This window comes from Balaenoptera ricei, chromosome 8, assembly GCF_028023285.1.
Source record: "Balaenoptera ricei isolate mBalRic1 chromosome 8, mBalRic1.hap2, whole genome shotgun sequence".
NCBI lineage: Eukaryota > Metazoa > Chordata > Mammalia > Artiodactyla > Balaenopteridae > Balaenoptera > Balaenoptera ricei.
In genome coordinates, this window is record NC_082646.1 from 58,069,586 (window position 1) to 58,092,892 (window position 23,307).

Sequence of the window (23,307 nt, forward strand, 5' to 3'; positions counted from 1 at the left end):
AAAAAAGGAAAAAAAAAAGGTTCTGAAGAACCTAAGGGCAGGACAGGAAGAAAAATGCAGACGTAGAGAATGGACTTGAGGACATGGGGAGGGGGAAGGGTAAGGGTAAGCTGGGACGAAGTGAGAGAGTGGCATGGACATATACACACTACCAAATCTCAAATAGATGGCTAGTAGGAAACAGCCACACAGCACAGAGGGATCAGCTTGGAATTTTATGACCACCTAGAGGAGTGGGATAGGGAGGGTGGGAGGGAGCTGCAAGAGGGAGGATATATGTATTTGTATAGCTGATTCACTTTGTTATACAGCAGAAACTAACACACCATTGTAAAGCAATTATACTCCAATAAAGATGTTAAAAAATACTACAATAGAAGCAATTTTATCCAAAATAATCCTGTCTGCTTAGCAGTCTCTTAATTCAAAAATTTTAAATGGGGAATCATGAAATGAATGATATACAGTCTATTAGCTTTTTACTACATTTTAAAAAACGTACCTAATAGTTAGTGGCTTAAAAGAAACAAATATTTGTCACATTCTCTATGATGGCTGAGTGGTTTCTCTGTGCTCAGCCAGTTTGGCTGGACTAAGTGGTAGGATGGCCCCATTCATATGTCTGTGGTCTTACCTGAGATGAGTGTGGTCTCTCTTCGTTTGGTCAGTCATCCTCAAGGAATCCAGCTTGTGCATGTTCACCTGGTGGCATTGGGTTCTCAGCAGCAAGAGAGGTGAAGTCCCAATGCACATACCTTTTCAAGGATCTCCCAGTATGATGTTTGCTAATGTTCCATCGGCCAAAGAAAATCACATGGTCAAGTCCAGATTCAAGGTGGGGCAGGGAAGAAACAGACTTTACCTTTTGATGAAGAGGAAGAGCAAAGTCACATTGCATATAGACCTGCATTTTGGGAGGAATATTTTGGTCGTTTTTATAAACAATCTACCACATACATACCTCACACATTTTAATTTAAAGTATTCATTCACTTTTTGACGTCTTTCCTTTGAGTGTATTTCAGCTGATTGAATTCTGTATTCTCTTGCTTTTGTATACTTCCCAATGAACCATCTATGATTTCTAAGTTTTGTTTCCTTAAAGCACAACAAGAACTTGAGGGACTTCCCTGGTGGTCCAGAGGGTAAGACTCTGCGCTCCCAATGCAGGAGGCCTGGCCTCAATCCCTGGTCAGGGAACTAGATCCCGCATACATGCCTCAACTAAGAGTTCACATGTTGCAACTAAGAAGCAACTAAAAGATCCTGCATGCCACAACTAAGAGCCCGCAACTAAGAAATCTGCATGTCACAACTAAGAAGCCCGCATGCCGCAACTAAGAAGTCTACCTGCCACAACTAAGAAGTCCGCATGCTGCAGCTAAGAACCCACATGCCACAACTAAGAAGCCCACATGCCACAGCTAAGAGCCCGCATGCTGTAACTAAGAAGTCTGCATGCCACAACTAAGAAACCCGCATGCTGCAACTAAAAATTCCCGTATGCCACAACCAAAAAGCCTGCATGCTGCAACTAAGTCTGCATGCCACAACTAAGAGGTCTGCATGCTGCAACTAAGAGTCTGTATGCCACAACAAAAAGATCCTGCATGCCGAAACTAAAAGATCCTGCATGCCTCAACTAAGACCCGGCGCAGCCAAGATGCATAAATAAATAAATATTTTTAAAAATTAAAAAAAAAACAAGAACATGAAGTCATTTGGAGAAATGACAGGAAGGAGGAAGCCACCCAATTTTTTATAATCCTCCCCTCATCTCTTAGGGTTTCTCTTATACCTAAATCAAAAGCAGTTTATTTTGTAATGACCTTTTCTTTCTTCATCAAGTTTTTCAAAGCATCGACTTAGTTTCCTTGAAAATGACATACTTTTTAACTCAGATTTTACAGATTTAAGTAACACTGAACTACACTGCACAATTTTAACAACTGGTACAGCTGTTCTAAGCCATTTGGGTAGTAAGAACAACTGATTCTTGGTGACGGTACAACTCACTTGGTGGGCATCCTGAAGCAGGCCAAAGCACTGGTCAGTCAGGTTCCCAGAGAGGATTAAGAGCCTCAGTTTACTGGAAGTTGGTTAAGAGCTTCTAATGTACATGCGTAGTAGAGCTGTTGTGAGGATTAGCTGTGAAAATACCTTTGAAGTGCTTGGAATGCTTCCTTAACTCCTGTAAATTCTCATTAATGTTAGTTGTTCTCATCTTTGTCATGATAGTTCATGTTATTGTTATTATTATTATCATTGTTAATCAGTCCAAGGAAAGACCTTGGGATAGGGTGGAAATGGCATAAGAAAAAATAAAAATGATAGCCCCAGTACCATCAAGTAATACTAGAAGGGGGACAATGAAGGTGGAAAGGGATGAGTAAACTAGCGAAATGAAAAACTCATACAAGAGAACCTAGAAGATGGAGCTCTGTGAAATGGGTGATTCAGGCAAGGAGACTGGAGAAGTTGGCATGTTAGTTAAGAATTATAATTTCAACATATTTATCTGAAGCATGATGATTTAGGAGAAGGATTCCTAAATGCTGGTTCACGGACTGGTTACTTGTTCCTGGGAAGCTTGTTAAAAATACAGAAATTCTAATTCCTGAGTCTGTAGTGAGGCCCAGGAACCTGTATTACTAAAAGCTGCTCAGGTAGATTTGGATGCACAGCCAGGTTTTGGAAGCCATACCATGAAAACATAGAGCACTGGAAGTCAAGAAACTTGGGCTGTAGTCCTGGGTCCAGAATAGACTTGCTCTGGGACTCCCTCAAACACCTATCTTGAGGCTTCAGGGAGAAGTGTGTGAAGTATTTTATCCTTTGTAGAGCCTTTGGCACATGTAAGGGGGTATTGTTAGGATAGCAGCAGGTACTCTCTGTGTTTGAGACCAACCCCATCAATCAAGGTTCCTCTGCCTGGTCTGCCCCCTCTCTGTCCCTGGCAGCCAAGCAAGGGATCTGGCCTACATGATCTAAAATTCCTTCTAGCTGTAAATCCTTTAACTATTTTCTGTTTTGCAGACACCAAGTTACTATAAGTTCATGTGGATTCTCATGGATTGTGTTTCTGCAGTTTTCATTGTTGCCGTATTTTATTTTCATTGGTAAGCATATATTTGTAATTTTAAATGATTTTTTCCCAAAATAAAAATATAAATGGTCCTTATGGAAATTTGAGGAAAAACAGTTACATTTTCCCCATAATTCTATATGGCAAATTCTCAGGGAGACAGGGTTTTATCATCTGAACCTCCCATTTCTTCTCATGCTGCTTGCAGCTCCTCACACCCCTTCTACCTCCTCAAAATGAGACCATATTCTAAGAATAAGGACTCTCACTAAAGCTTAATCAAAGCCTGTTACTACTGTTTTTTGGTGTGGATCAGTTGGGAGAGGACAGGGGTTGAAGGTTGTTCAGAACAATTGTCTTCACCTTCCACAAAATTGGACATGCAGAGTGCTGTGTAAAGAGCAAGTTCACACTCTGGAAAGCCTGGATTTTAGTCCTGGCTTTGCCCTTAGTTTCTGGGTGACCCTGGGAAAATCACTGCCCCTTTCCAGACCATAGTCTTTTTATCTGTCCAAGAAAATAACATTTGAGAATTCTTGAGGGAAAATGCTTCAAGATTGCAAGGTTCAGGGTGGGAGAGGGGACATCTGGTAGAAGAATTTTAGCTAGAAGAGACCATGGTTGTTTAGACCTCATCATGCCCATCATTTCCTCATTTGAGTTCTCCTTTAAAGGGGGAAACTACAGACCCTTTGCTTAAGGTAGAATTTGACTGGATAATGTTCTTTTCTGGCCACTGCCTCGAATTATGGCCTATTTTGGAAGAGGTCTATGAGGCTCATGGATAGTCTGCTTCCTTCCAGGTGGAGAGAGAGCCAAAAAGAAAAATTACTCAAGAGCACCGGCATTCACACAGGTAAATCAGAGGCCTAGCCCACTCTCTTCATCCCTACCCATTGCCTCCAGGATACAGGGCCTGCCTTTAATGTTTTCGACAAGAGTTGAAAGAGTGGGGACCAGTGAGAAGTTGGGACAAAGAGGCTGGGCACATTTCTGGAGGGCCCTTGGCATCAGGATTCTTTGTGGACGTTATCCTCTAAACAATGAGACTCCTTGGAAGATTTTGAACACGGGTATTTTTTGTTCACTTGTTGATATATTCATTCATCACATAGTTATTGAGTACCTACTTTGCGCCAGGCACTGTGAGAGAGACTGAAGTAACTGAAAGCCGTCTATGTAGGGTGACACAAGAGAACAGAGGTTCTGGCCCACAGAGAGCAGTGACGAAGCAGGCAAAGGCATAGCAATTGATACCATTAGGCTAGGCACCTAGGTCCAGGACAGAGAAGGTGCCATGCTTATCAGGGCTGAATGTGCTTTATGTGGCTTCAGTTGTGGGTGATGTATATTGGAAGGTGGAGGGAGAAAACTGTGGAGGGGGAATGCTGGAATAGAGTCTAGGCTCTGCATATAAGCAATCAGGAGATGGCAAATGAATTTCAAACAAGGGAGCTTGTGTAGACTTCTGAGTAAAGGGATGGAATAGCAGAATAACTTATTATTCAGCAGAATACTCAGAGGCTAAGTGAGATAGGTCCAGTAAGGGAATGGAAACTAGAGTTTATTATTCAGGTGGTTGTGGGTATAATCACACAGTGAGTTACTGGTTTGGGAAGCCAGTGCAATGTCAAAGGGAAAACCAGTTAGGAAGCAGAGGACTGTGCAGTACAAGATACAGTTTCCTCCCATAGCTCTTGGAGCCTTAAGTAAAGTTGATACAGTCACAAAATCATGAATTAATTTAATTTCTTGTGGACAGTGGTGAAGATCATGAGATGCCATGTACCAGCTGGCAGAGGGTTAAACTCATACATTACTTAGAGTTGCAGTGATGGATCCAAAGGGACCATGAAAAAATAAGTTCAGAAATTTGAATAAATTAAATGAAAGGAAATGGACTTTCATTCTGTGAAACTGAAGGTTTAAACCAAGCTCACTGAAATCTCTTAAGGGACAGAGAGATCTCAAATAACGCTGAGTTACGTGGATTTTTAGATCACTCTGCTGGCTGTTAGGAAGTCTGAAGGCTATGTTCCAGCTCCCTTATGATTTTTAGTAGTTTTATTAGTAAACTAGGGCTGCCATAACAAAATACCATGGACTGGGTGGCTAAAACACAGAAATTGATTTTCGCACAGTTCTGGAGGCTAGAGGTGCAAGATCATTGTGTCAGCACGTTTGGTTTCTACTGAGGCCGCTCTTCTTGGCTAGCAGATAGCCACTTTCTTCTGTTTCCTGACACAGCCTTTTTTCTGTGCACACACCTCTACCCACCCCTGCCCCGTGTCTCTCTGTGTGTCCAAATTTTCTCTACTCTAGTCAGACTGGATCAGGGCCAACCCCAATGGCCTCGTTTTAATCACCTCTTTAAAGGCCCAGTTTCCATATACAGGCAGATTTTGAGGTACTGGAGGTTATGGCGTCAACATATGAATGTGGGACACACAATTTAGCCCAAAACAGTAATCCAGTGAAGAAATGAAAAGAATATGGGAATGTTGAGGAAAGTATGAACGGGAGAGGAATTTTAAAGGAAAGCTCAAAGAGCTGTTTAAATTAGGATAAAAGACAAGGCTATAATGCCTTAGAAAAGTACTGAGTTAACTTGACCCCAACTTCAAACTGTGTTGAATGATGATAAGAGAGTAAGGTAAGTAGGAAATAAATTAAGAATTTTTCCTGTTTTTAAGATTTTTTAGTTGCCCAATTAGAGAAACCAATTTTGCCTGAACTAAGTAAATGCATGAAAAGGCTGTTTGAGTACCTCCAAGAGATACCTAGAAGGGGTGGGCCAAGTTTGGAATCAGGCAAGGAACAAGGAAGACTGGAAAGAAGCCAAAACCACCGTCCAGATCCATTCAGTTTGGGGAGAATAGAGCCTTGAACACTAAGCATAGTGTCACATCTTGTACCATGACCATCTCCAAGATGGGCATGTACTGCTGCACCTACTGCTGCCACTGGAATGCTTTATCACCTCTCTAGCTTTAGGATATATTTTTCAGACCTTTAAAGAAGTTGATCCTTTGTCTTCTGTCTCATATAGTTTCTTATGAAAAGTCTTCCAAAAAGATCTTCCATTTTTTTAAAAAAATCATTGTTCCTTTACTTGTAATATGTCCTTTTTCTCTGGCTGCTTTTTAAGATTGTTTCTCTTATTACTGGTTTTCAGTAATTTGATTATAGTTTATCTTGTTGTATATGAGTGTGTATATAAGTGAGTGAGTGAGTGTGTTTGTGTGTGTGTGTGTCCATCCTGCTTGGAGTTTTTTGAGCTACTTAGATCAGTCACAGTATAATTTTTATCAAACTGGATAAATTTTCAGTCTTTATTTTTCAAATTTTTTTGCCTCTACCTTCTTTCTGGGATTCCAATTACATAGATGTTAGACAGTTTCATTTTATCCTATAAGTGACTGAAACTCTGTTCATGTTTATTTTTAGCCTATTTAATTTCTTTGCTTCATTTTGGATAGATTCTATTACCGTATGTGTTAGTTTTTTATTGCTATAGAAAAAATTACCACAAATTTAGCAGCTCAATGCAACACAAATTTATCATCTCACAGTTTGTGTGGGTCAGGGGTGGAGGCATGGGTTTGTTAGTTCCTCTGCATAGAGTCTCTCCAGGCTAACATTGAGGTGTTGGCCTGGGCAGCAATCTCTTCTGAGACTTAGAGTCTCCAAGATCACTGGTTGTTGGCAGAATTTAGTTCCTCAAAGGAGCTGAAATGCCCCTTTTTTTGTGATCACTGTTGACTGGGTTTTGATTTGAGTTTAGAAACCATATCCAGTCCTAGCCATTTGGCCCACTCACAATGTGGCAGGTTTTTCTTCAATGCCAGCAAGAGAATCTCTCTTTATAGTAGATGGATTCAGAGAGAAAAGGACAAAGGAGGCAAAATAACAGACAAAACAAATAGAAGACAAGTTGAAACATGGTCACCATTAATTCAACCATTTAATTAATTACATTAAATATAAATGGATCAAATACTCAAATCAAAAGTAGAGATTGTCAGACTAGATAGAAAAAAGCAAGACCCAACCATATGCTGTCTACAAAAGAAATACTTCAAATACAAAGGTACAAGTAGATTACAAAGTGAAAGGATGGGACAATGATATGCCATGCAAACAATAAACATAAAAATATTTTCTGAAAAAAGAAACTTCAAAACATGGAACATTACTGGAAACAGAGATAGATTTCATAATGATGAAAAGGTCAGTATATCAGGAAGGCATTATAGTTATAAGTCTGTTTTCAGTTAATATAACTCTGTTTTCAGTTAACTGAACTCTGTGTTCAGTTAATAACAGAGTTTCAAAACATGTTAGACAACAACTGAAAGAGAGATCATAGTTGGAGATTTTAACATTCTTTACTCAGTACTTGAAAGAACAATTAAACACAAAAAATAAAACAAGAAAGAATATAGAAGTCTGAACAACACTTTCAGCCACCTTGACCTAATTGACATATAACATTTTACCCAACAACTGCAGAATATACAATATTTTCAAGTGTACATGGCATATTTCCCCAAATAGACTACATGAGAATCTATACAACAGCCTGGGAGAGACAGCTGATTTACCTAATACATAGAAAGAAACAGAGAATTAGGCAAAATGAGGAGAGAGAGGAATATGGTCTAATCAAACGAACAAGACAGAAAGCTCAGAAAAACAACTAAAGGAAACTGAGATAAGCAATCTACCTGATAGACTTTAATGTAATGGTCATAAATATGCTCATCAAACTCAGGAAAGGAAAGGATGAACATAGTGAGAACTTTCACAATGAGATAAAAAATATAAGATAGTACCAAACAGAAGTTATGACTGAATTGAAAAAATACACTAGCAGCTTCAACAGCAGAGTAGATGAGGTGGAAAAACGAATGAGCAAGCTAAAAGATAGAATAGTGGAACTCCCCCAGACAGAGCAGCAAAATGAAGAAGGAATTTTAAAAAGTGAAGCTATCATATGGAACCTTTGGGAAAACGTCATGTGGAATAACATTTGCATTATATGGGTCTCAGAAGGAGAAGAGAGAGAGAAAGGGCCAGAAAAATTATTTGAAGAAATAGTGACTAAAAAATTTCCTAATCTGGGGAAGGAAACAGATATCTGGGTCCAGGAATCCCAGAGAACTCCAAATAAGATGAACCCAAAGAGACACACATACAACACATTACAATTAAAATGGTAAAAGTTAAGGATAAAGAGGGAATCCTTAAAGCAGCAAGAGAAAAATAACTTGAGGCAATAAAGGAGTCGTGTGACATATTCAAAGTGCTGAAAGGAAAAAAAATCCCACCAAGAACTCTCTACCCAGCAAGTTTATCATTCAGAAATGAAGGAGAGATTAAGAGTTTCCAAGATAAGCAAAAACTAAAGGAGTTTATCACCACTACACTGATTCTACATGAAATATTAAAGGGACTTCTTTAAACTGAAAAGAAATGGCACTAATTGATAATAAGAAAACATACAAAAATTAAAATCTCACTGGAAGATGTAAATATATAATAAAGATAGGGGATCAATCACTTATAAAGCAAGCATGAAGGTTAAAAGACAAAAGTAGTAAAAATAATTAAAATTACAATAATTAGTTAAGGAATGCATAAAATAAAAAAGTGTGAAAAGTATCATCAATAGATGAATTTCAGAAGACTGAAATCTTACAGAGTATGTTCTGTGACCACAGCAAAATTAAATTAGAAACAAACATGAATAAGATATCTAGATAAGCCTCTAGATGCTGGAAATTAGTGTATTTCTTAAAACCCCATTGACCAAGGAATAAATCACAAGGGAAGCTGGAAAATATTTCAAACTAAAGGATAATGCATATACAACAACAAAATTTGTGGGGTACAGCTAAAGCAGGACTTAGAGGGACATTTCTAACTTTAAATGTTAGAGGGAAGATTGCTTTAATATTGATTAATTTTCTGCCTTAAGAATCTAGAAAAAGAAAAGTAAATTTTTCTCTAAGTAAAAGGAAGGAAACACTAAAGACAGCAGGAATCAACGAAATAGAAAAGATACAAACAGAGAGAAAATGAAAAGTTGGTTCTTGAAAAGATAAATAAAATTGATAAACTTTTAGCAAGAGAGAGAGTTTGATTGCCAATATGATAAATGATGAATGAAAGAGGAAATATCACTCCAGATCCTAGACATAAAAAGGAATATTATGAACATTTTTATGCCATCATATTTGACAACTTGAAGTAGAGAAATTCTTTGAAATACAAAACTTACTAGAATTGAGAGAAGATACATAAATTTGTAATAGCCTACTATCTGTCGGAGTCAAATTTGTATATCAAAAACTTCACCATAAAGAAAAGTCCAGGGCCAAAGAGTTTCACTGGTTGATCAAATATTTAAGAAATAAAAAGGAAGGAAGGAAGGAAAGAAGGAAGGAAGGAAGGAGGGAAGGAAGGAAGGGAGGAGGGAAGGAAGGAAGGAAATCCCATACCAACTCAGAAAAAGAAGAGGAAGGAACACTTCCCAGCTGATTCTTTGAGGTCAGCAATACACTCATATAAAACCTGACAAAGATGTTACAAGTACTAAGTATACAGATCAATATCATTCATGAACTTAGACAAAAATCCTGAACAAAATATTAGCAAATTGAATCTATCAGTATATAAAAAGGATAATGCATCTTGAGTAAGTGGGGTTTATCCCAACAGTGCAAGATGAATATGTCATTTGAAAATTAATCATTATAATCCACCATATTAACAAAATAAAGTAGAAAAAGCATATTTGGCAAGAATCAACACCCATTTATGATCAAAGCTCTGGGCAAACTAGGAATAGAATGAGACTTCCTCAATCTGATGGAAAATATTTACAGAAAACCTACAGCCAGTATCATTTTAATCGTGAAACAATGAATATTTTCCCTCTAAGATCAGAAATAAAAAAGGGGAGCCTGATCAAGATGGTGGAATAGGAAGATGGGGAGCTCACCTCCTCCCACAAATACATCAAAAATACATTTACATGTGGAACAGTTCTCCCAGAATACTTGCTGAATGCTGGCAGAAGATCTCATAAAACCAAAATTGCAAAAAAGATCACCACATAACTGGGTAAGAGGAAAGAAAAAAAAATGGAATTGGGGTGGGACCTGTGCCCTGGGAGGGAGCTGTGAAAGAGGAAAGGTTCCCTCACACTGGAAAGCGCTTTCACTGGTGGGGATGTCAGGTAGAACAGAAAGAGAGCTCCAGAGGCTTGGAGGAGAGTGCAGCAGCCAGTTTGCAGCAGGCAGAACAGAGAAAGACCAGCACAGAGGGTCTGGCCGCCTCCCTGCACTCCCTAGCCTGAGACACATGTCTGCTGGTGTGTGTGGGGTGCTGGGTGCTGAAGCTTGGGATTCAGAGGACAGACCCAGAGAGAAGATGGATTGGCTGCATGGAGACAGCCTGAAGGGGCTGGAGTGTGGTCCAAGCTGCAACTGGGGGTGTGTGCAGGAAGGAGCCCAGGTCCACCATTGAAGCCCCATTGTTAACACGCATGCGCGAAGGGAGGGGTGAGGCTCACCATAGCAGCCTCATTCTCAGCGTGCTCACAGCAGGCAGGGCTCTGCCACTGAAGCCCCACTGTTAATGTGCACGAAGAGTGGGATGGGCCCCGCCATAGCAGCTTTACTCAACATGCTCACAGCAGGAGTGGCTCCATCTCTATGAGCTCTGGGAGCACGCAAGCGCTGGCGGGTTGCCCATAAGTGGAGGTGGGGTTGAAATTCCAGCTGATCCCCAGAGGCTGAGCGACTTCAGAAGCAGGACTGAAATCTGAGTGTGCAGTGGTTGTGCAACCCAGGGACTTATGCGACACACGTAGCTATGTAAACTCAGTTTGTCTGGGATATCCAAGCAGATTACTTGTGTTCCTGTGGCTGGAGCGGGTCCGGCTATAGTGGCTGCAGGCTTTGCCGTGCAAGCACACTGAGGCGGGGCCAAGGTTTGGACTGACTCAGTAGCTCCAATGGTGGGACCAGGTGCGTGACTATGGCAGTCTCCGTGCCTGACTTCAGTGGTTCTGTGCCAACAGATCTGCGCTAGAGGCTTTGTGAGTACAGTGCCTGAGGGACACCCGGGCTGATTGCCTGAATTCCCATGGTTGAGTCCGGGCTGAGGGCAGTGCCCAAAACAGTGTATGGGTGACAGGTGACACCACAGAGTGCACTTCCCAGTACAGTAAGTCCCCTACATACGAATGAGTTCCGTTCCGAGAGTGCGTTCGTTAAGTCCAATTTGTTCATAAGTCCGACAAAGTTAGCCTAGGAAACCAACTAACACAGTCGGCTATATAGCACTATACTGTAATAGGTTTATAATAACTTTTCACACAAATAATACATAAAAAACAAACAAGGGCTTCCCTGGTGGCGCAGTGGTTAAGAATCCGCCTGCCAATGCAGGGGACACAGGTTCGAGCCCTGGTCTGGAAGATCCCACATGCCGTGGAGCAACTAAGCCCCAGCACCGCAACTACTGAGCCTGCACTCTAGAGCCCGCGAGCCACAACTACTGAAGCCTCCGTGCCTAGAGGCTGTGCTCTGAAAAAAAGAGAAGCCACCACAATGAGAAACCCACGCACTGCAAGGAAGAGTAGCCCCTGCTTGCTGCAACTAGAGAAAGCCCATGCACAGCAATGAAGACCCAACACAGCCAAAAATAAAATAAATAAAATAAATAAATTTATCAAAAAAAAAGCCTTTCTAACCTTTACAAAAAAAAAAAACACAAAAATAAACATTTTTAATCTTACAGTGCAGTACCTTGAAATGTACAGTAGTACAGTACAACAGCTGGCATACAGGGGCTGGCATCACATGAACAGGCAAGAAGAGTTACTGACTGGAAGAGGGAGAGGAGGTGGGAGATGGTAGAGCTGAAGGATCATCAGCAATAGGAGATGGAGGGCAAGCTGCAATTTCACTGATGCCTGACGTTGATGGCACAGGTTCTAGTTCATTGCTGGATTCAATTCTATCTACCCTCTTGAAAAAATGATCCAGTGATGTCTGGGTAGTAGCTGTTTTTTTCTTGTCATAGATGACACAGTAGCACTGGATTGCATTCTGAACGGCTGCTGCAACCTTTGAGTACTGTTCTACATTCTGGTCCTGTGCCTCAAAAACTAACAGTGCCTCCTCAAATAAAGAAAATCCCTTTGCCATTTCCTGCGTCATGAATCTCTGGTTCTTCAGTTACTTCTTCTTCCTCTTGTCTGTCTTCGTCCTTTCTATGGGCCTCCAATTCTGTCAGGTCTTCATTAGTAAGCTCCTCATGTTGCACAGCAAGGAGTTCAGTGAAGTTGTCCTCTTGCAGATCTAGCTCCAGCTTCTTGCTGAGGGTCACTAAGTTGCTGAAGACCTCTTTGAACTCCTCATCCACATTCTCAAATCCATGAAAATTGTGAACAAACTGCGGGCAAAGGTTCTTCTGTACCCCATTCATGGTGATGGCCATAACCTCACGCCAAGCAAAGTCAATGTTTTTTGTGGGCTTGTAGATGTTATAGTCCTTTCAAAATTGTCACAAGGTTTTTCCTGATTTGTCACTCACTTTTACTGCCTGACAAAATGTGTGACAGAAATAATATTTCTTGAAAATCGCTGTAACTCCCTGGTCCATAGGTTGGAAGAGCAATGTAGTATTTGGTGGCGGAAGCACTACTTTGGGATGAAAGTTGTCCGTGAATGGGGGGTGGCCTGGAGCACTGTCCAGCAGCAAAAGAATGTTGACGTCCTTCTCCAAGCAATATTTCTCTCCCTCTGGGATAAAGTGGTGGAAAATCCAGTCCTGGAAAATGGTCTATGTAACCCAGGCTTTGGGGTTACTCTTCCACACAATAGGAAAAGAGCCCTTGCCTATGTTTAAAGGGCTCTTGAGTTCTCTGAATGATAAACTAAGAGGGGCTTCAGCTTCATACTGCTGGAAGTATTGCTACACAACAACAGAGTTAGCCTGTCCTTTGCTGCTTTATAGCCTGGCATCAACTTTTCCTCCTTACTGATGTAACTTCAGTCTGGCATCCTCTTCCAGTACAGTCCTGTCTCATCTACATTAAAAACCTGCTCGGGTAAATACATGCCTTCATCAATAATTTCTCAAAGCATTTCAGGAAATTCCCAGGCAGCTACTGTATCTGCATTCACTGCCTTGCCACTTACTTTTACATTGTGAAGTTTGGCTCTAGCCTTGAACCAATGAAACCAGCCATGGCTGGCATCCTCTGATTCTTCACCATGTTTCTTCTTCAAGTCTTCATAAAAGGCTTTTAGCTTTCTCTTGAATCAACATTAAGCTGAGGGGGACTCGACACTAATGCTGATCCTGCATTCACACACTGAGAAGTTTCTCCATCTCCTCCATTTTTTCCACTCTTCTTTGATATTATTGTTGACATTATTGGCACAGAAGACTTCACATGTTCCGTGATCTTGTCCTTGTTCTTTAGAATCATGCTGATGGTTGAATGATTCATGTTATAAGAACAAGGACGGCTACCATCTTTTCGCCTCACTCCACTCTCTCAATTATTTTCACTTTTGTTTCCATCGTTATCACTTGGCACATCTTAGCAGTATAAGCTACATCACTGCTGCATTTACGCTTGCTTCCGGACATCCTGGGCTTGAAATAAAGATACTGTACTACTATACTGTATACAGTACTGTACAGTAAAGTACACAAAAGCACAACAACTTGTAGAGGATGCACGAACATGACAATGTACACCAGACGCGTGAACTAACTTATGTGATTGGACATGAAAATGCATGTTTGCATCTTTGAAAGTTTGCAACTTGAAGGTTTGTATGTAGGGGACTTAATATACACAGCTCCTGTGGAGGAATACTCAGTGGATCCTCTCCCAGCAGGAGCACTCCAGCCCCACCTACCTCATGCTGCAGTTCAGAAACGGATATGAGGGTGTCTTCTCCAACAACTGGGGAGTAGACCCTGTGCCCAACAGGGCTATGACAACTAAAGAGCAAAGAAGAGGCCCTGCTCAACATCCCTTGCAGGCTCTGGTCACCCCAACAATAATTACACTCTCTATTAAGGGGATAACAGCCAGCAAACACTGAGGAAAGATGAGGCAGGCGTCCATACTGAAAACAGCCCTCACACCAAAAATATTAGACACATGGAGGCAACAAAGGGATACTCCCACATAAAAACAGCCATTTAAAACCACAGTAGATAACTGTTTCTCTGAAACTCATAGGGTCAGAAAAATATGAGTAAAATGAAGAAGCAGAGGAACCACTCACAATTAAACAATCAAGAAAATTCGCCTGAAAGGACAAACAATGAAATAGATATCTCCAGTTTACCAGATCCCAAGTTCAAAAAGGAGGTAATAAAAATACTGAAGGAATTAAGAAGGCCTATTGATAGAAATGCAGATTACTGTAAAAAGTAACTGTAAAAAGGAAGCAGTTAAAATTAGAAAACTCATTTACCAAGACAAAAGCTGAGCAAAAGGCAATAAAAAGCAAACTAAATAATGCAGAAGCATGAATAAATGATCTGGAAGATAGAACAATGGAAATCACCCAATCGGAACAGCAGACAAAAGAGACAAATGAAAAAAAAAAAGAAAGCAATATATGAGGTGTATGGGGTAATGTAAAAGGTGCCAATCTACACGTAATAGGAATCCCAAATGGAGAAGAAAGAGAAAGGGGAATCAAAAATGTATTTGAAGAAATTATGGCTGAAGACGTCCCAAACCTAAAGAAGGAAACACGTATCCAGGTACAGGAAGCACAGAACGTCCCAAACAAGATGAACTCAAACAGACCTACACCAAGACATATTATTATTAAAATTGCAAAAGTTGGGCTTCCCTGGTGACGCAGTGGTTGGAGAGTCTGCCTGCCGATGCAGGGGACACGGGTTCGAGCCCTGGTCCGGGAAGATCCCACATGCCACGGAGCAACTAAGCCTGTGCGCCACAACTACTGAGCCTGCACGTCTGGAGCCTGCTCCGCAACGAGAGGCCGTGACAGTGAGAGGCCCGTGCACCGCGATGAAGAGTGGCCCCCGCTCGCCACAACTGGAGAAAGCCCTCACACAGAAATGAAGAACCAACGCAGCCAAAAATAAATAAATAAATAAATTTATTTAAAAAAAATTTGCAAAAGTTAAAGATAAAGAGAAGATTCTAAAGGCAGCAAGAGAAAAACAAAGAGTTAATTACAAGGGAACTCCCCACAAGGCTATCAGCTGATTTCTCTATAGAAACACTGCAGACCAAGAAGAGAGTGGCAAGATATATTCAAAGTCCTGAAAGGGAAAAACCTGCAACCTAGGATACTCTACCCAGCAAGATTATCATTTAGAATAGAAAGAGAGAAAGAATTTCTCAGACAAGCAAAAACTAAAAGAATACAGCAATACTAAACTTATTCTAAAAGAAATATTGAAAGGTTTTCTCTAAATAGAAAAGAAGCAAGAATCTACGTGAAAGAGAAAATCACATTTGGAAAGTAAATCACTTAAGCCAGTACACAGGTTAAAAAAAAATTTCGGGAAAGTGATGATAACTACAATGAACAGCAAAAGAATAAAAAGATGTAAAAGAGGACATCAAAATCATTAAAAGTGGGAGAGGAGAGTACAAAAATGTAGATTTTTAAAAACTATGTTTCAGCCTATGTGACTACCAGTTTAAAGCAAGTAGATATACTAATGGGTTAACATACTTGAAAAACAGTGTAACTACAAATAAAAAGTATACAATAGATTCATAAAAACCAAAAAGAAGAGAACATAAGCATAATACGAAAGAAAACCACCAAACCACAAAAGGAAAAACAAAAGAAAAAGAAATGAACAGAGAAAAAATACAAAATCAACTGGAAAACAAGATTTAAAATGGAAATAAATACATATCTATCAAAAATTAGCTTAAATGTCAATGGACTAAATGCTCCAATCAATAGACAAAGAGTGGCAGATTGGATAAAAACAAGAGCATGTAATATGCTGCCTACAAGAGACCTACTTTAGGGTGAAGGACACATATGGATTGAAAGTGAGGGGATGGAAAAAGATATTTCATGCAAACAGAAGTGATAAGAAAGTGGGGGTAGCAATACTCATATCAGACAAAATAGACTTTAAAACAAAGACCATAAAGAAAGATAATGAAGAACACTATAATAATAAAAGGATCAATACATTAAGAGTATATTAAACTCATTAATATATATACACCTAATATAGGAGCACCAAAATACACAAAACAAATACTAACAGACATAAAGGGAGAAATTGATGAGAATAAAATAATAGTAGAAGACTTTAACACCCCACTCACATCAATGGACAGATCTTCCAGACAGAAAATCAGTAAGCAACAGAGATCTTAAATGATACAATAGAAAAGTTAAACAATTGATATTTTCAGGACATTACATCCAAAAAAACCAGAATACACATTCTTTTCGAGTGCACATGGAACATTCTCTAGGATTGACAACATACTAGGGCAAAAAACAAGCCTCAACGAATTTAAGAGGATAAAAATTATTTCAAGCATCTTTTCTGACCACAATGGCATGAAAATAGAAATCAACCACAGAAAAAGAAATGAGAAAAAACAATTACATGGAGACTAAACAACATGCTACTGAAAAACCAATGGGTCAACAATGAAATCAAAGAAGAATTTTTAAAATACCTTGAGGCAAATGACAATGAAAACACAACCATTCAAAATCTGTGGGATGCAGCAAAAGCAGTTCTTAGAGGTAAATTCATAGCAATACAGGCCTTCTTCAAAAAACAAGAAAAAATCTCAAATAAACAATCTTATCTACCACCTAAAAGAAAAAGAAGAAATAAAACCTAAAGTCAGCATAAGGAAGGAAATAATAAAGATCAGAGAGGAAATGAATAAAATAGAGATTAAAAAATAATAGAAAAAAATCAATAAAGCCAACAGCTGGGTTTTTATGAAAGGGTAAACAAAATCGACAGACCTCTAGCCAGACTCACCAAGAAGAAAAGAGAGAGGCCCCAAATAAACAAAATAAAAAATGAAAGGAGCAATAACAACCAGTACAACAGACATACAAAAAATAAAATAAAATAAGAGAATACTATGAACAATTACATGCCAAAAATTGGACAACCTACAAGAAATGGACAAGTTTCTAGAAACAGACAACTCACCAAACTGAATCAACATGACATACACAGTTTGAACAGACTGATCACTAGAAGTGAAATAGAATCTATACTTTTAAAAACTCCCTGCAAACAAAAGCCCAGGACCCGATGGCTTCACTGGGGAATTCTAGCAAACTTACAAAGAAAAACTTATATCAGTCCTTCTCAAACTCTTCCAAAAGGGAACACTCCCAAAGTCATTCTATGAAGCCACCATCACCCTGACACCAAAACCAGATAAAGACACTACCAAAAAAGAAAATTACAGGCCAATATCTTTGATGGATATAGATGCAAAAATTCTCAAGAAAATATTAGCAAACCAAATCCAACAGCACATAGAAAAAGATCATACACAACGACCAAGTTGCATTCATCCCATGGTCACAAGGATGGTTCAACTTAATGCAAATCAATTAATGTGATACAGCACATCAACAAAAGAAAAGTAAAAAAACACATGATCATCTCAATAGATGCAGAAAAAGCATTTGACAAAATTCAACATCCATTCATGATTAAAAAAACTTACCAATGTGGGTATAGAGGAAATATATATCAACATAATAAAAGCCATTTATGACAAATCCACAGCCAACACAATGCTCAATGGTGGAAAGCTGAAAGCCTTCCCGCTAAAATCTAGAACAAGACAAGGATGCCCACTCTCACCACTTCCATTCAACATAGTATTGCAAATCCTAGCCACAGCAATCAGATAAGAAAAAGAAAAATAGGTTTCCAAATTGGAAGAGAAGAGGTAAAATGGTCATTATATGCAGATGACATGATACTATATATAGAAAACCCTAAAGACCACACAAAAACTACTAGAACTGATAAACGAATTCAGCAAGGTAGCAGGATACAGGATTTACACACAGTAATCTGTTGGATTTCTTTATACTAACAATGAAATATGAGAAAGGAAAAGTAAAAAACCAATTTCTTTTAAAATTGCATTAAAAAAAAAAAGCTTAGGAATAAACCTGACCAAGGAGGCAAAGTGCTTATATGCTGACAACTATAAAACATTAATAAAGGAAATTAAAGAGGATTCAAAGAAATGGAAAGATTTTCCCATGATCTTGGATTGGAAGAATTAGTATTGTTAAAATGGCCATACTACCCAAAGCAGTCTACAGATTTAATGTGATCTCTATCAAATTACCCATGACATTTTTCACAGAACTAGAACAAATAATCCTAAAATTTATATGGAACTATAAAAGACCCAGAATCATCACAGCAATCCTGAGGAAAAAGAACAAAGTCAGAGGCATAACCCTCCCAGACTTCAGACAATACTACAAAGTTACAGTAATTGAAACAGCATGGTATTGGCATAAAAACAGACATATGGATCAATGGAACAGAGTAGAGAGCCCAGAAATAAACCCACACAACTGTGATCAATTACTCTTTGACAAAGGAAGCAACAGTATACAATGGAGAAAAGATAGTCTCTTCAGCAAGCAGTGTTGGGAAAGCTGGACAGCCACATGTAAATCAATGAAATTAGAACACACCCTCTCACCGTATGCAAAAATAAACTCAAAATGGCTTAAAGACTTAAATGTAAGACATGACACCATAAAACTCTAGAAGAGAACATAGGCAAAACATTCTCTGACATATATCATACCAGTATTTTGTTAGGTTAGTCTCCCAAGGCAAAGAAATAAAAGCAAAAATAAACAAATGGGACCTAATCAAACTTATAAGCTTTTGCATAGCAAAGGAAACCATAAACAAAACGAAAAGACACCCTACAGGCTGGGAGAAAATATTTGCAAAATATGCAACCAACAAGGGCTTAATTTTCAAAATATACAAACAGTGCGTACAACTCAATAACAAAAAAATGAACAACCCAATGAAAAAATGGGCAGAAGACCTAAATAGACATTTATCCAAAGAAGACATGCAGATGGCCAGTAGACACATGAAAAGATGCTCAGCATCACTTATTATTAGAGAAATGCAAATCAAAACTACAACAGGGTACCACCTCACACTGATCAGAATGGCCATCATTAAAAAGTCTACAAATAACAAATGCTGGAGAGGGTGTTGAGAGAAGGGAACCCTCTTGCACTACTGCTGGGAATGTAAATTGATACAGCCACTATGGAGAATAATATGGAGTTTCCTTAAAAAACTAAAGATAGAATTACCATGTGACCCAGCAATCCCACTACTGGGCATATATCTGGACAAAATTCTAAATTGAAAAGATACATGCACCCCAATGTTTATAGCAGCACAATTTACAATAGCCAAGACATGGGAGCAATTTAAATGTCCACTGACAGATGAATGGATAAACATATGATATATATATATATATATATATATATATATATATATATATATATATATGATGTGATATACAATGGAATACTACTCAACCATTAAAAAGAATGAAATAATGCCATTTGCAGCAACATGGTTGGACCTAGAGATTATCATACTAAGTCAGAAATGATATCATTTATATATGGAATCTAAAATATGAAACAAATGAACATATTTATGAAACAGAAACAGACTCACAGACATAGAAAACAAAATTATGGTTACCAAAGGGGAAAGGGAGGGGACCGGGGAAGGATACATTAGTAGTTTGGGATTAGCAGATACAAACTACTATATATAAAATAGATAAACAACAAGGTCCTACTGTATAGCACAGGGAAATATATTCAATATCCTTTAATAAACCATCATGGAAAAGAATATGAAAAGAATATATATAACTGAATCTCTTTGCTGTACACCAGAAACTAACACAACTTTGTAAATCAACTATATTTCAATTTAAAAAGTAATAAAACAAGGATATCTGCTCTCACCACTTCTATCTGACCTTGTGTTGGAGATCCTAGCCAGTTCAGTAAGATAAGCAATAGGCATAAAGGAAGAAATAAAACTCCTGATTTGAGTTTATGATTATTTACATTAAAAATTCTAAAGAGTCAAACAAAAAACCTACTAGAACTAAAAAGTGAGTTGAGAAGTGTCTCTCTTAAACTCCAGCACCTTGATGAATTGAGGACCATAGGAAAGTCTGCCCAAAGCCTGGGTAGGGAGAGAACTAGGGGGAATGAACCTGAGATGGTAAGTGAGAGGCTGACATTTTAAAGATGACTACAGTTTTACCACGTGACCGGCAAAGATTGGAGAAGTGACATCTGAGGAATCTGTGTTTTTGTCTTTTCTATCCCACAGAATCTCAGAGTATAAGCCTCCGAACTGGAAAAAGTGAGAATCAAGAACCTTCACATATATCCATAGATCCTCCCGCCCGAGTTATGGAAATCCCTTGGATTCAAGCAACCCTCTACCCAACTTTAACCAAGAGTGTAAGGAAACACCCAGACCCTAGCTGTTTTTCAGTAGTCCCCATGAAGAAAGCCAGCAAACCAGAGCAAGTCAGCAAAACCATCAAGACACCAATGCCTGGCAAGGATGACGTTAGACAACTGGTACCCACCATGAAGGCCTTTGAACCCACCCAAGCACCCATCTGGGAGTCGACCAGAGAGACCCCCTTGCAAACTTCATTGTCTGCCATAGAGGCAGATGAAACAATTTCCTGCGTAGACATCCCTCATCCTGAAAAACAAATTGAAAAGCCCCCCAGTATTGAATCTTCAGAAGAATCCTCTTTTATGTTTTCCACCACATCCAGCCTGTCCTTCTCCTCCTTAAGGCTGTCTTCAAAGAAGGATTAGCCACAACTTGCCCACTTCTTCCTCTTCCTCTCTGCGCCTGAGGGTAGTGATGGTGTGGAGCAGTCAAGAAAGGAGTGCGGAAGAGCCACTAAGGCTCTCAGGAAAACCATTCTGGTCTAGTCTTTCTATAAAGAGTGCATCTCAAGGGGAGAGGCAAGGGAAAAATAGTTGTTGTAGTCTTGGAGCTGGAGCTGGTTGTTCTCTGAGTGTTAACAGGTTTTATCTCATCTGTGGTGAACATCAGCATGTAAATAAAGGCAACCTCTCAGGAACTCAGAAGGTAAATGGTGTATTCTTTGGACCCCTCTGTGGTCATTCAGGGTGACAAAGACTAGGGGATGAGTGCCAAAGTGATGCCATCCTGAGTCAGAGAATGAGAGGTGGCATGGGCTTGAGTTGGCAGCAAAGATCTCATCCCACACACAAATTGTTATCCAGCATGAAGTGGGGATAACATTTGTTGTTGGCTGATTCCCCAGTGGGGTGATGGGCATAATCCCATGCCCACTCAGTGATTCTAGCCTTGAGTAAAAATCAGAGCCACAAGTGTCTAGAGCTTTATCAAACTGGAGCATCTGAAAGAAGAAATGCCTGGGATATACCAAGTGCAAGAAGTGGCGCAATGGGATAAAAATGTACTATTTTAAAATATGTTATTAGTCAAACCTCGGCATAAGCTCTAGAACCTTGTCTTCTTGACTGACACTAAGAATAGGATATTGCCACTCCCTCAGATAAGATTTAATCTAGTATACATAATCTAGTCAAGATTATCACATCAAGATTATCAGGTTATTATCAAGTCAAGTTAAATCTAACTATTTATACATATAAAGAACTAAATAATTATTTAAGTTAAGAAAGTTTAAGACCTATTACCAGACAGAAAATCATTAATTGCCAAATGAATTCATTCAGACAGTGATAGTTCTTGGAATCCAGAAAAAAAGTGACATGTTTTCGGATTGGAAGAAGCCTGGGAAGAATTAGAACTGGAATTTGAAGATTGGGTAGGATTTGGAAAAGGAGAGGAACAGAGAGTTCATGTTAAGTAGGATAGACAACATTAGTCAAACAAAACTTTAATAGCAATCTTTTTTTGTTTTTTTAAAACTTGTGATAAAATATATATAACATAAAATTTATCTTTATTACTACTTTTAAGTATATGATTCAGTGGCATTAAGTACATTCACATTGTTGTGCTGTGCAACCACCAGTGGAATTTTTTTCTTTCAGCTTTCTTTTGCTTTCCATTTGCATGGGGTATCTTTTTCCATTCCTTCACTTTCAGTCTGTCTATGTCCTTAAAGTTGAAGTGAGTCTCTTGCAGGCAGCATATAGTTGGGTCTTGTTTTTTATTCATTCAGCCACTGTATGTCTTTTGATTAGAGAATTTAGTCCAGTTACATTTAAAGCAATTATCAATAGGTATGGGCTTTTATCATTTTATTAGTTGTTTTCTGGATGTTCTGTAATTCTTTTGTCCTTTCTTCTTCTGTCTTTGTCTTTGGATTTGATGATTTTCTGTAGTGGCATGCTTAGATTCCTATCTCTTTATCTTTTGTGTACCTAGTATAGGTTTTTGCTTTGTGGTTGCCACGAGGTTTACGTAAAACATATTTATAACAGTGTATTTTAAGTTGGTAATAACAAATTTGAACACATACTAAAGCTCTGCATCTTTACTCTCCCACAAATGATCTGTGTTTTTGATGTCACAATTTAACCTCTTGTGTATCTGAAACCGTGCACCTCAGATTGGGACTTGAACCCATGTGGCCGGGACTCACACCTGGCCAAAACCCACAGTCTTTCAACTGAAATCACACCCCTGGTTTCAGGACTTAATGAAGCTCAGGTTCTTGAGATCTCATTGCAGAAGAGTTCAGTGAGAGACAAAGTGATAGGTAAGAAGTGGATTTATTTATAGAGAAACGCACTCCACAGACAGAGTGTGGGCCATCTCAAAAGGCGAGAGCAGCCCCAAAATATGGTTAGTTTTTATGGGCTGGGTAAGATCATAGGATTATTCCAACTATTTTGGGGGAAGGGGTGGGGATTTCCAGGAATTGGGCCACTGACCACTTTTTGGTCTTTGATGGTTGGCCTCAGAACTGTCATGGTGCTGGTGGGTGTGTCATTTACCTTGCTGATGTGTTATGATGAGGCTAAAGGTCTAGCAGAAGTCAACTTGGGTTGACTAGTGGAAGCCATCTTGGACCTATTTGGTTCTAATCAGTTTATGTCGTG

At 39.1% G+C, this 23,307-nt stretch overlaps 1 protein-coding gene across 7 annotated transcripts in view; it reads left to right on the forward strand.

Annotated features, from left to right (window-relative positions):
- GDPD4 (glycerophosphodiester phosphodiesterase domain containing 4) overlaps window positions 1-21,321 on the forward strand; it is a 138,886-nt gene extending 117,565 nt beyond the window's left edge. For all 7 annotated transcript variants that reach the window (XM_059930731.1, XM_059930733.1, XM_059930737.1 and 4 more), the window contains 3 exons: window positions 3,037-3,119; window positions 3,889-3,941; window positions 20,549-21,321. In XM_059930731.1, coding sequence (XP_059786714.1) covers window positions 3,037-3,119; window positions 3,889-3,941; window positions 20,549-21,054 — 642 coding nt within the window. In that variant the 3' untranslated portion in view covers window positions 21,055-21,321. The remainder of the gene's footprint in view (window positions 1-3,036; window positions 3,120-3,888; window positions 3,942-20,548) is intronic.
- Window positions 21,322-23,307: the final 1,986 nt, after the last annotated feature.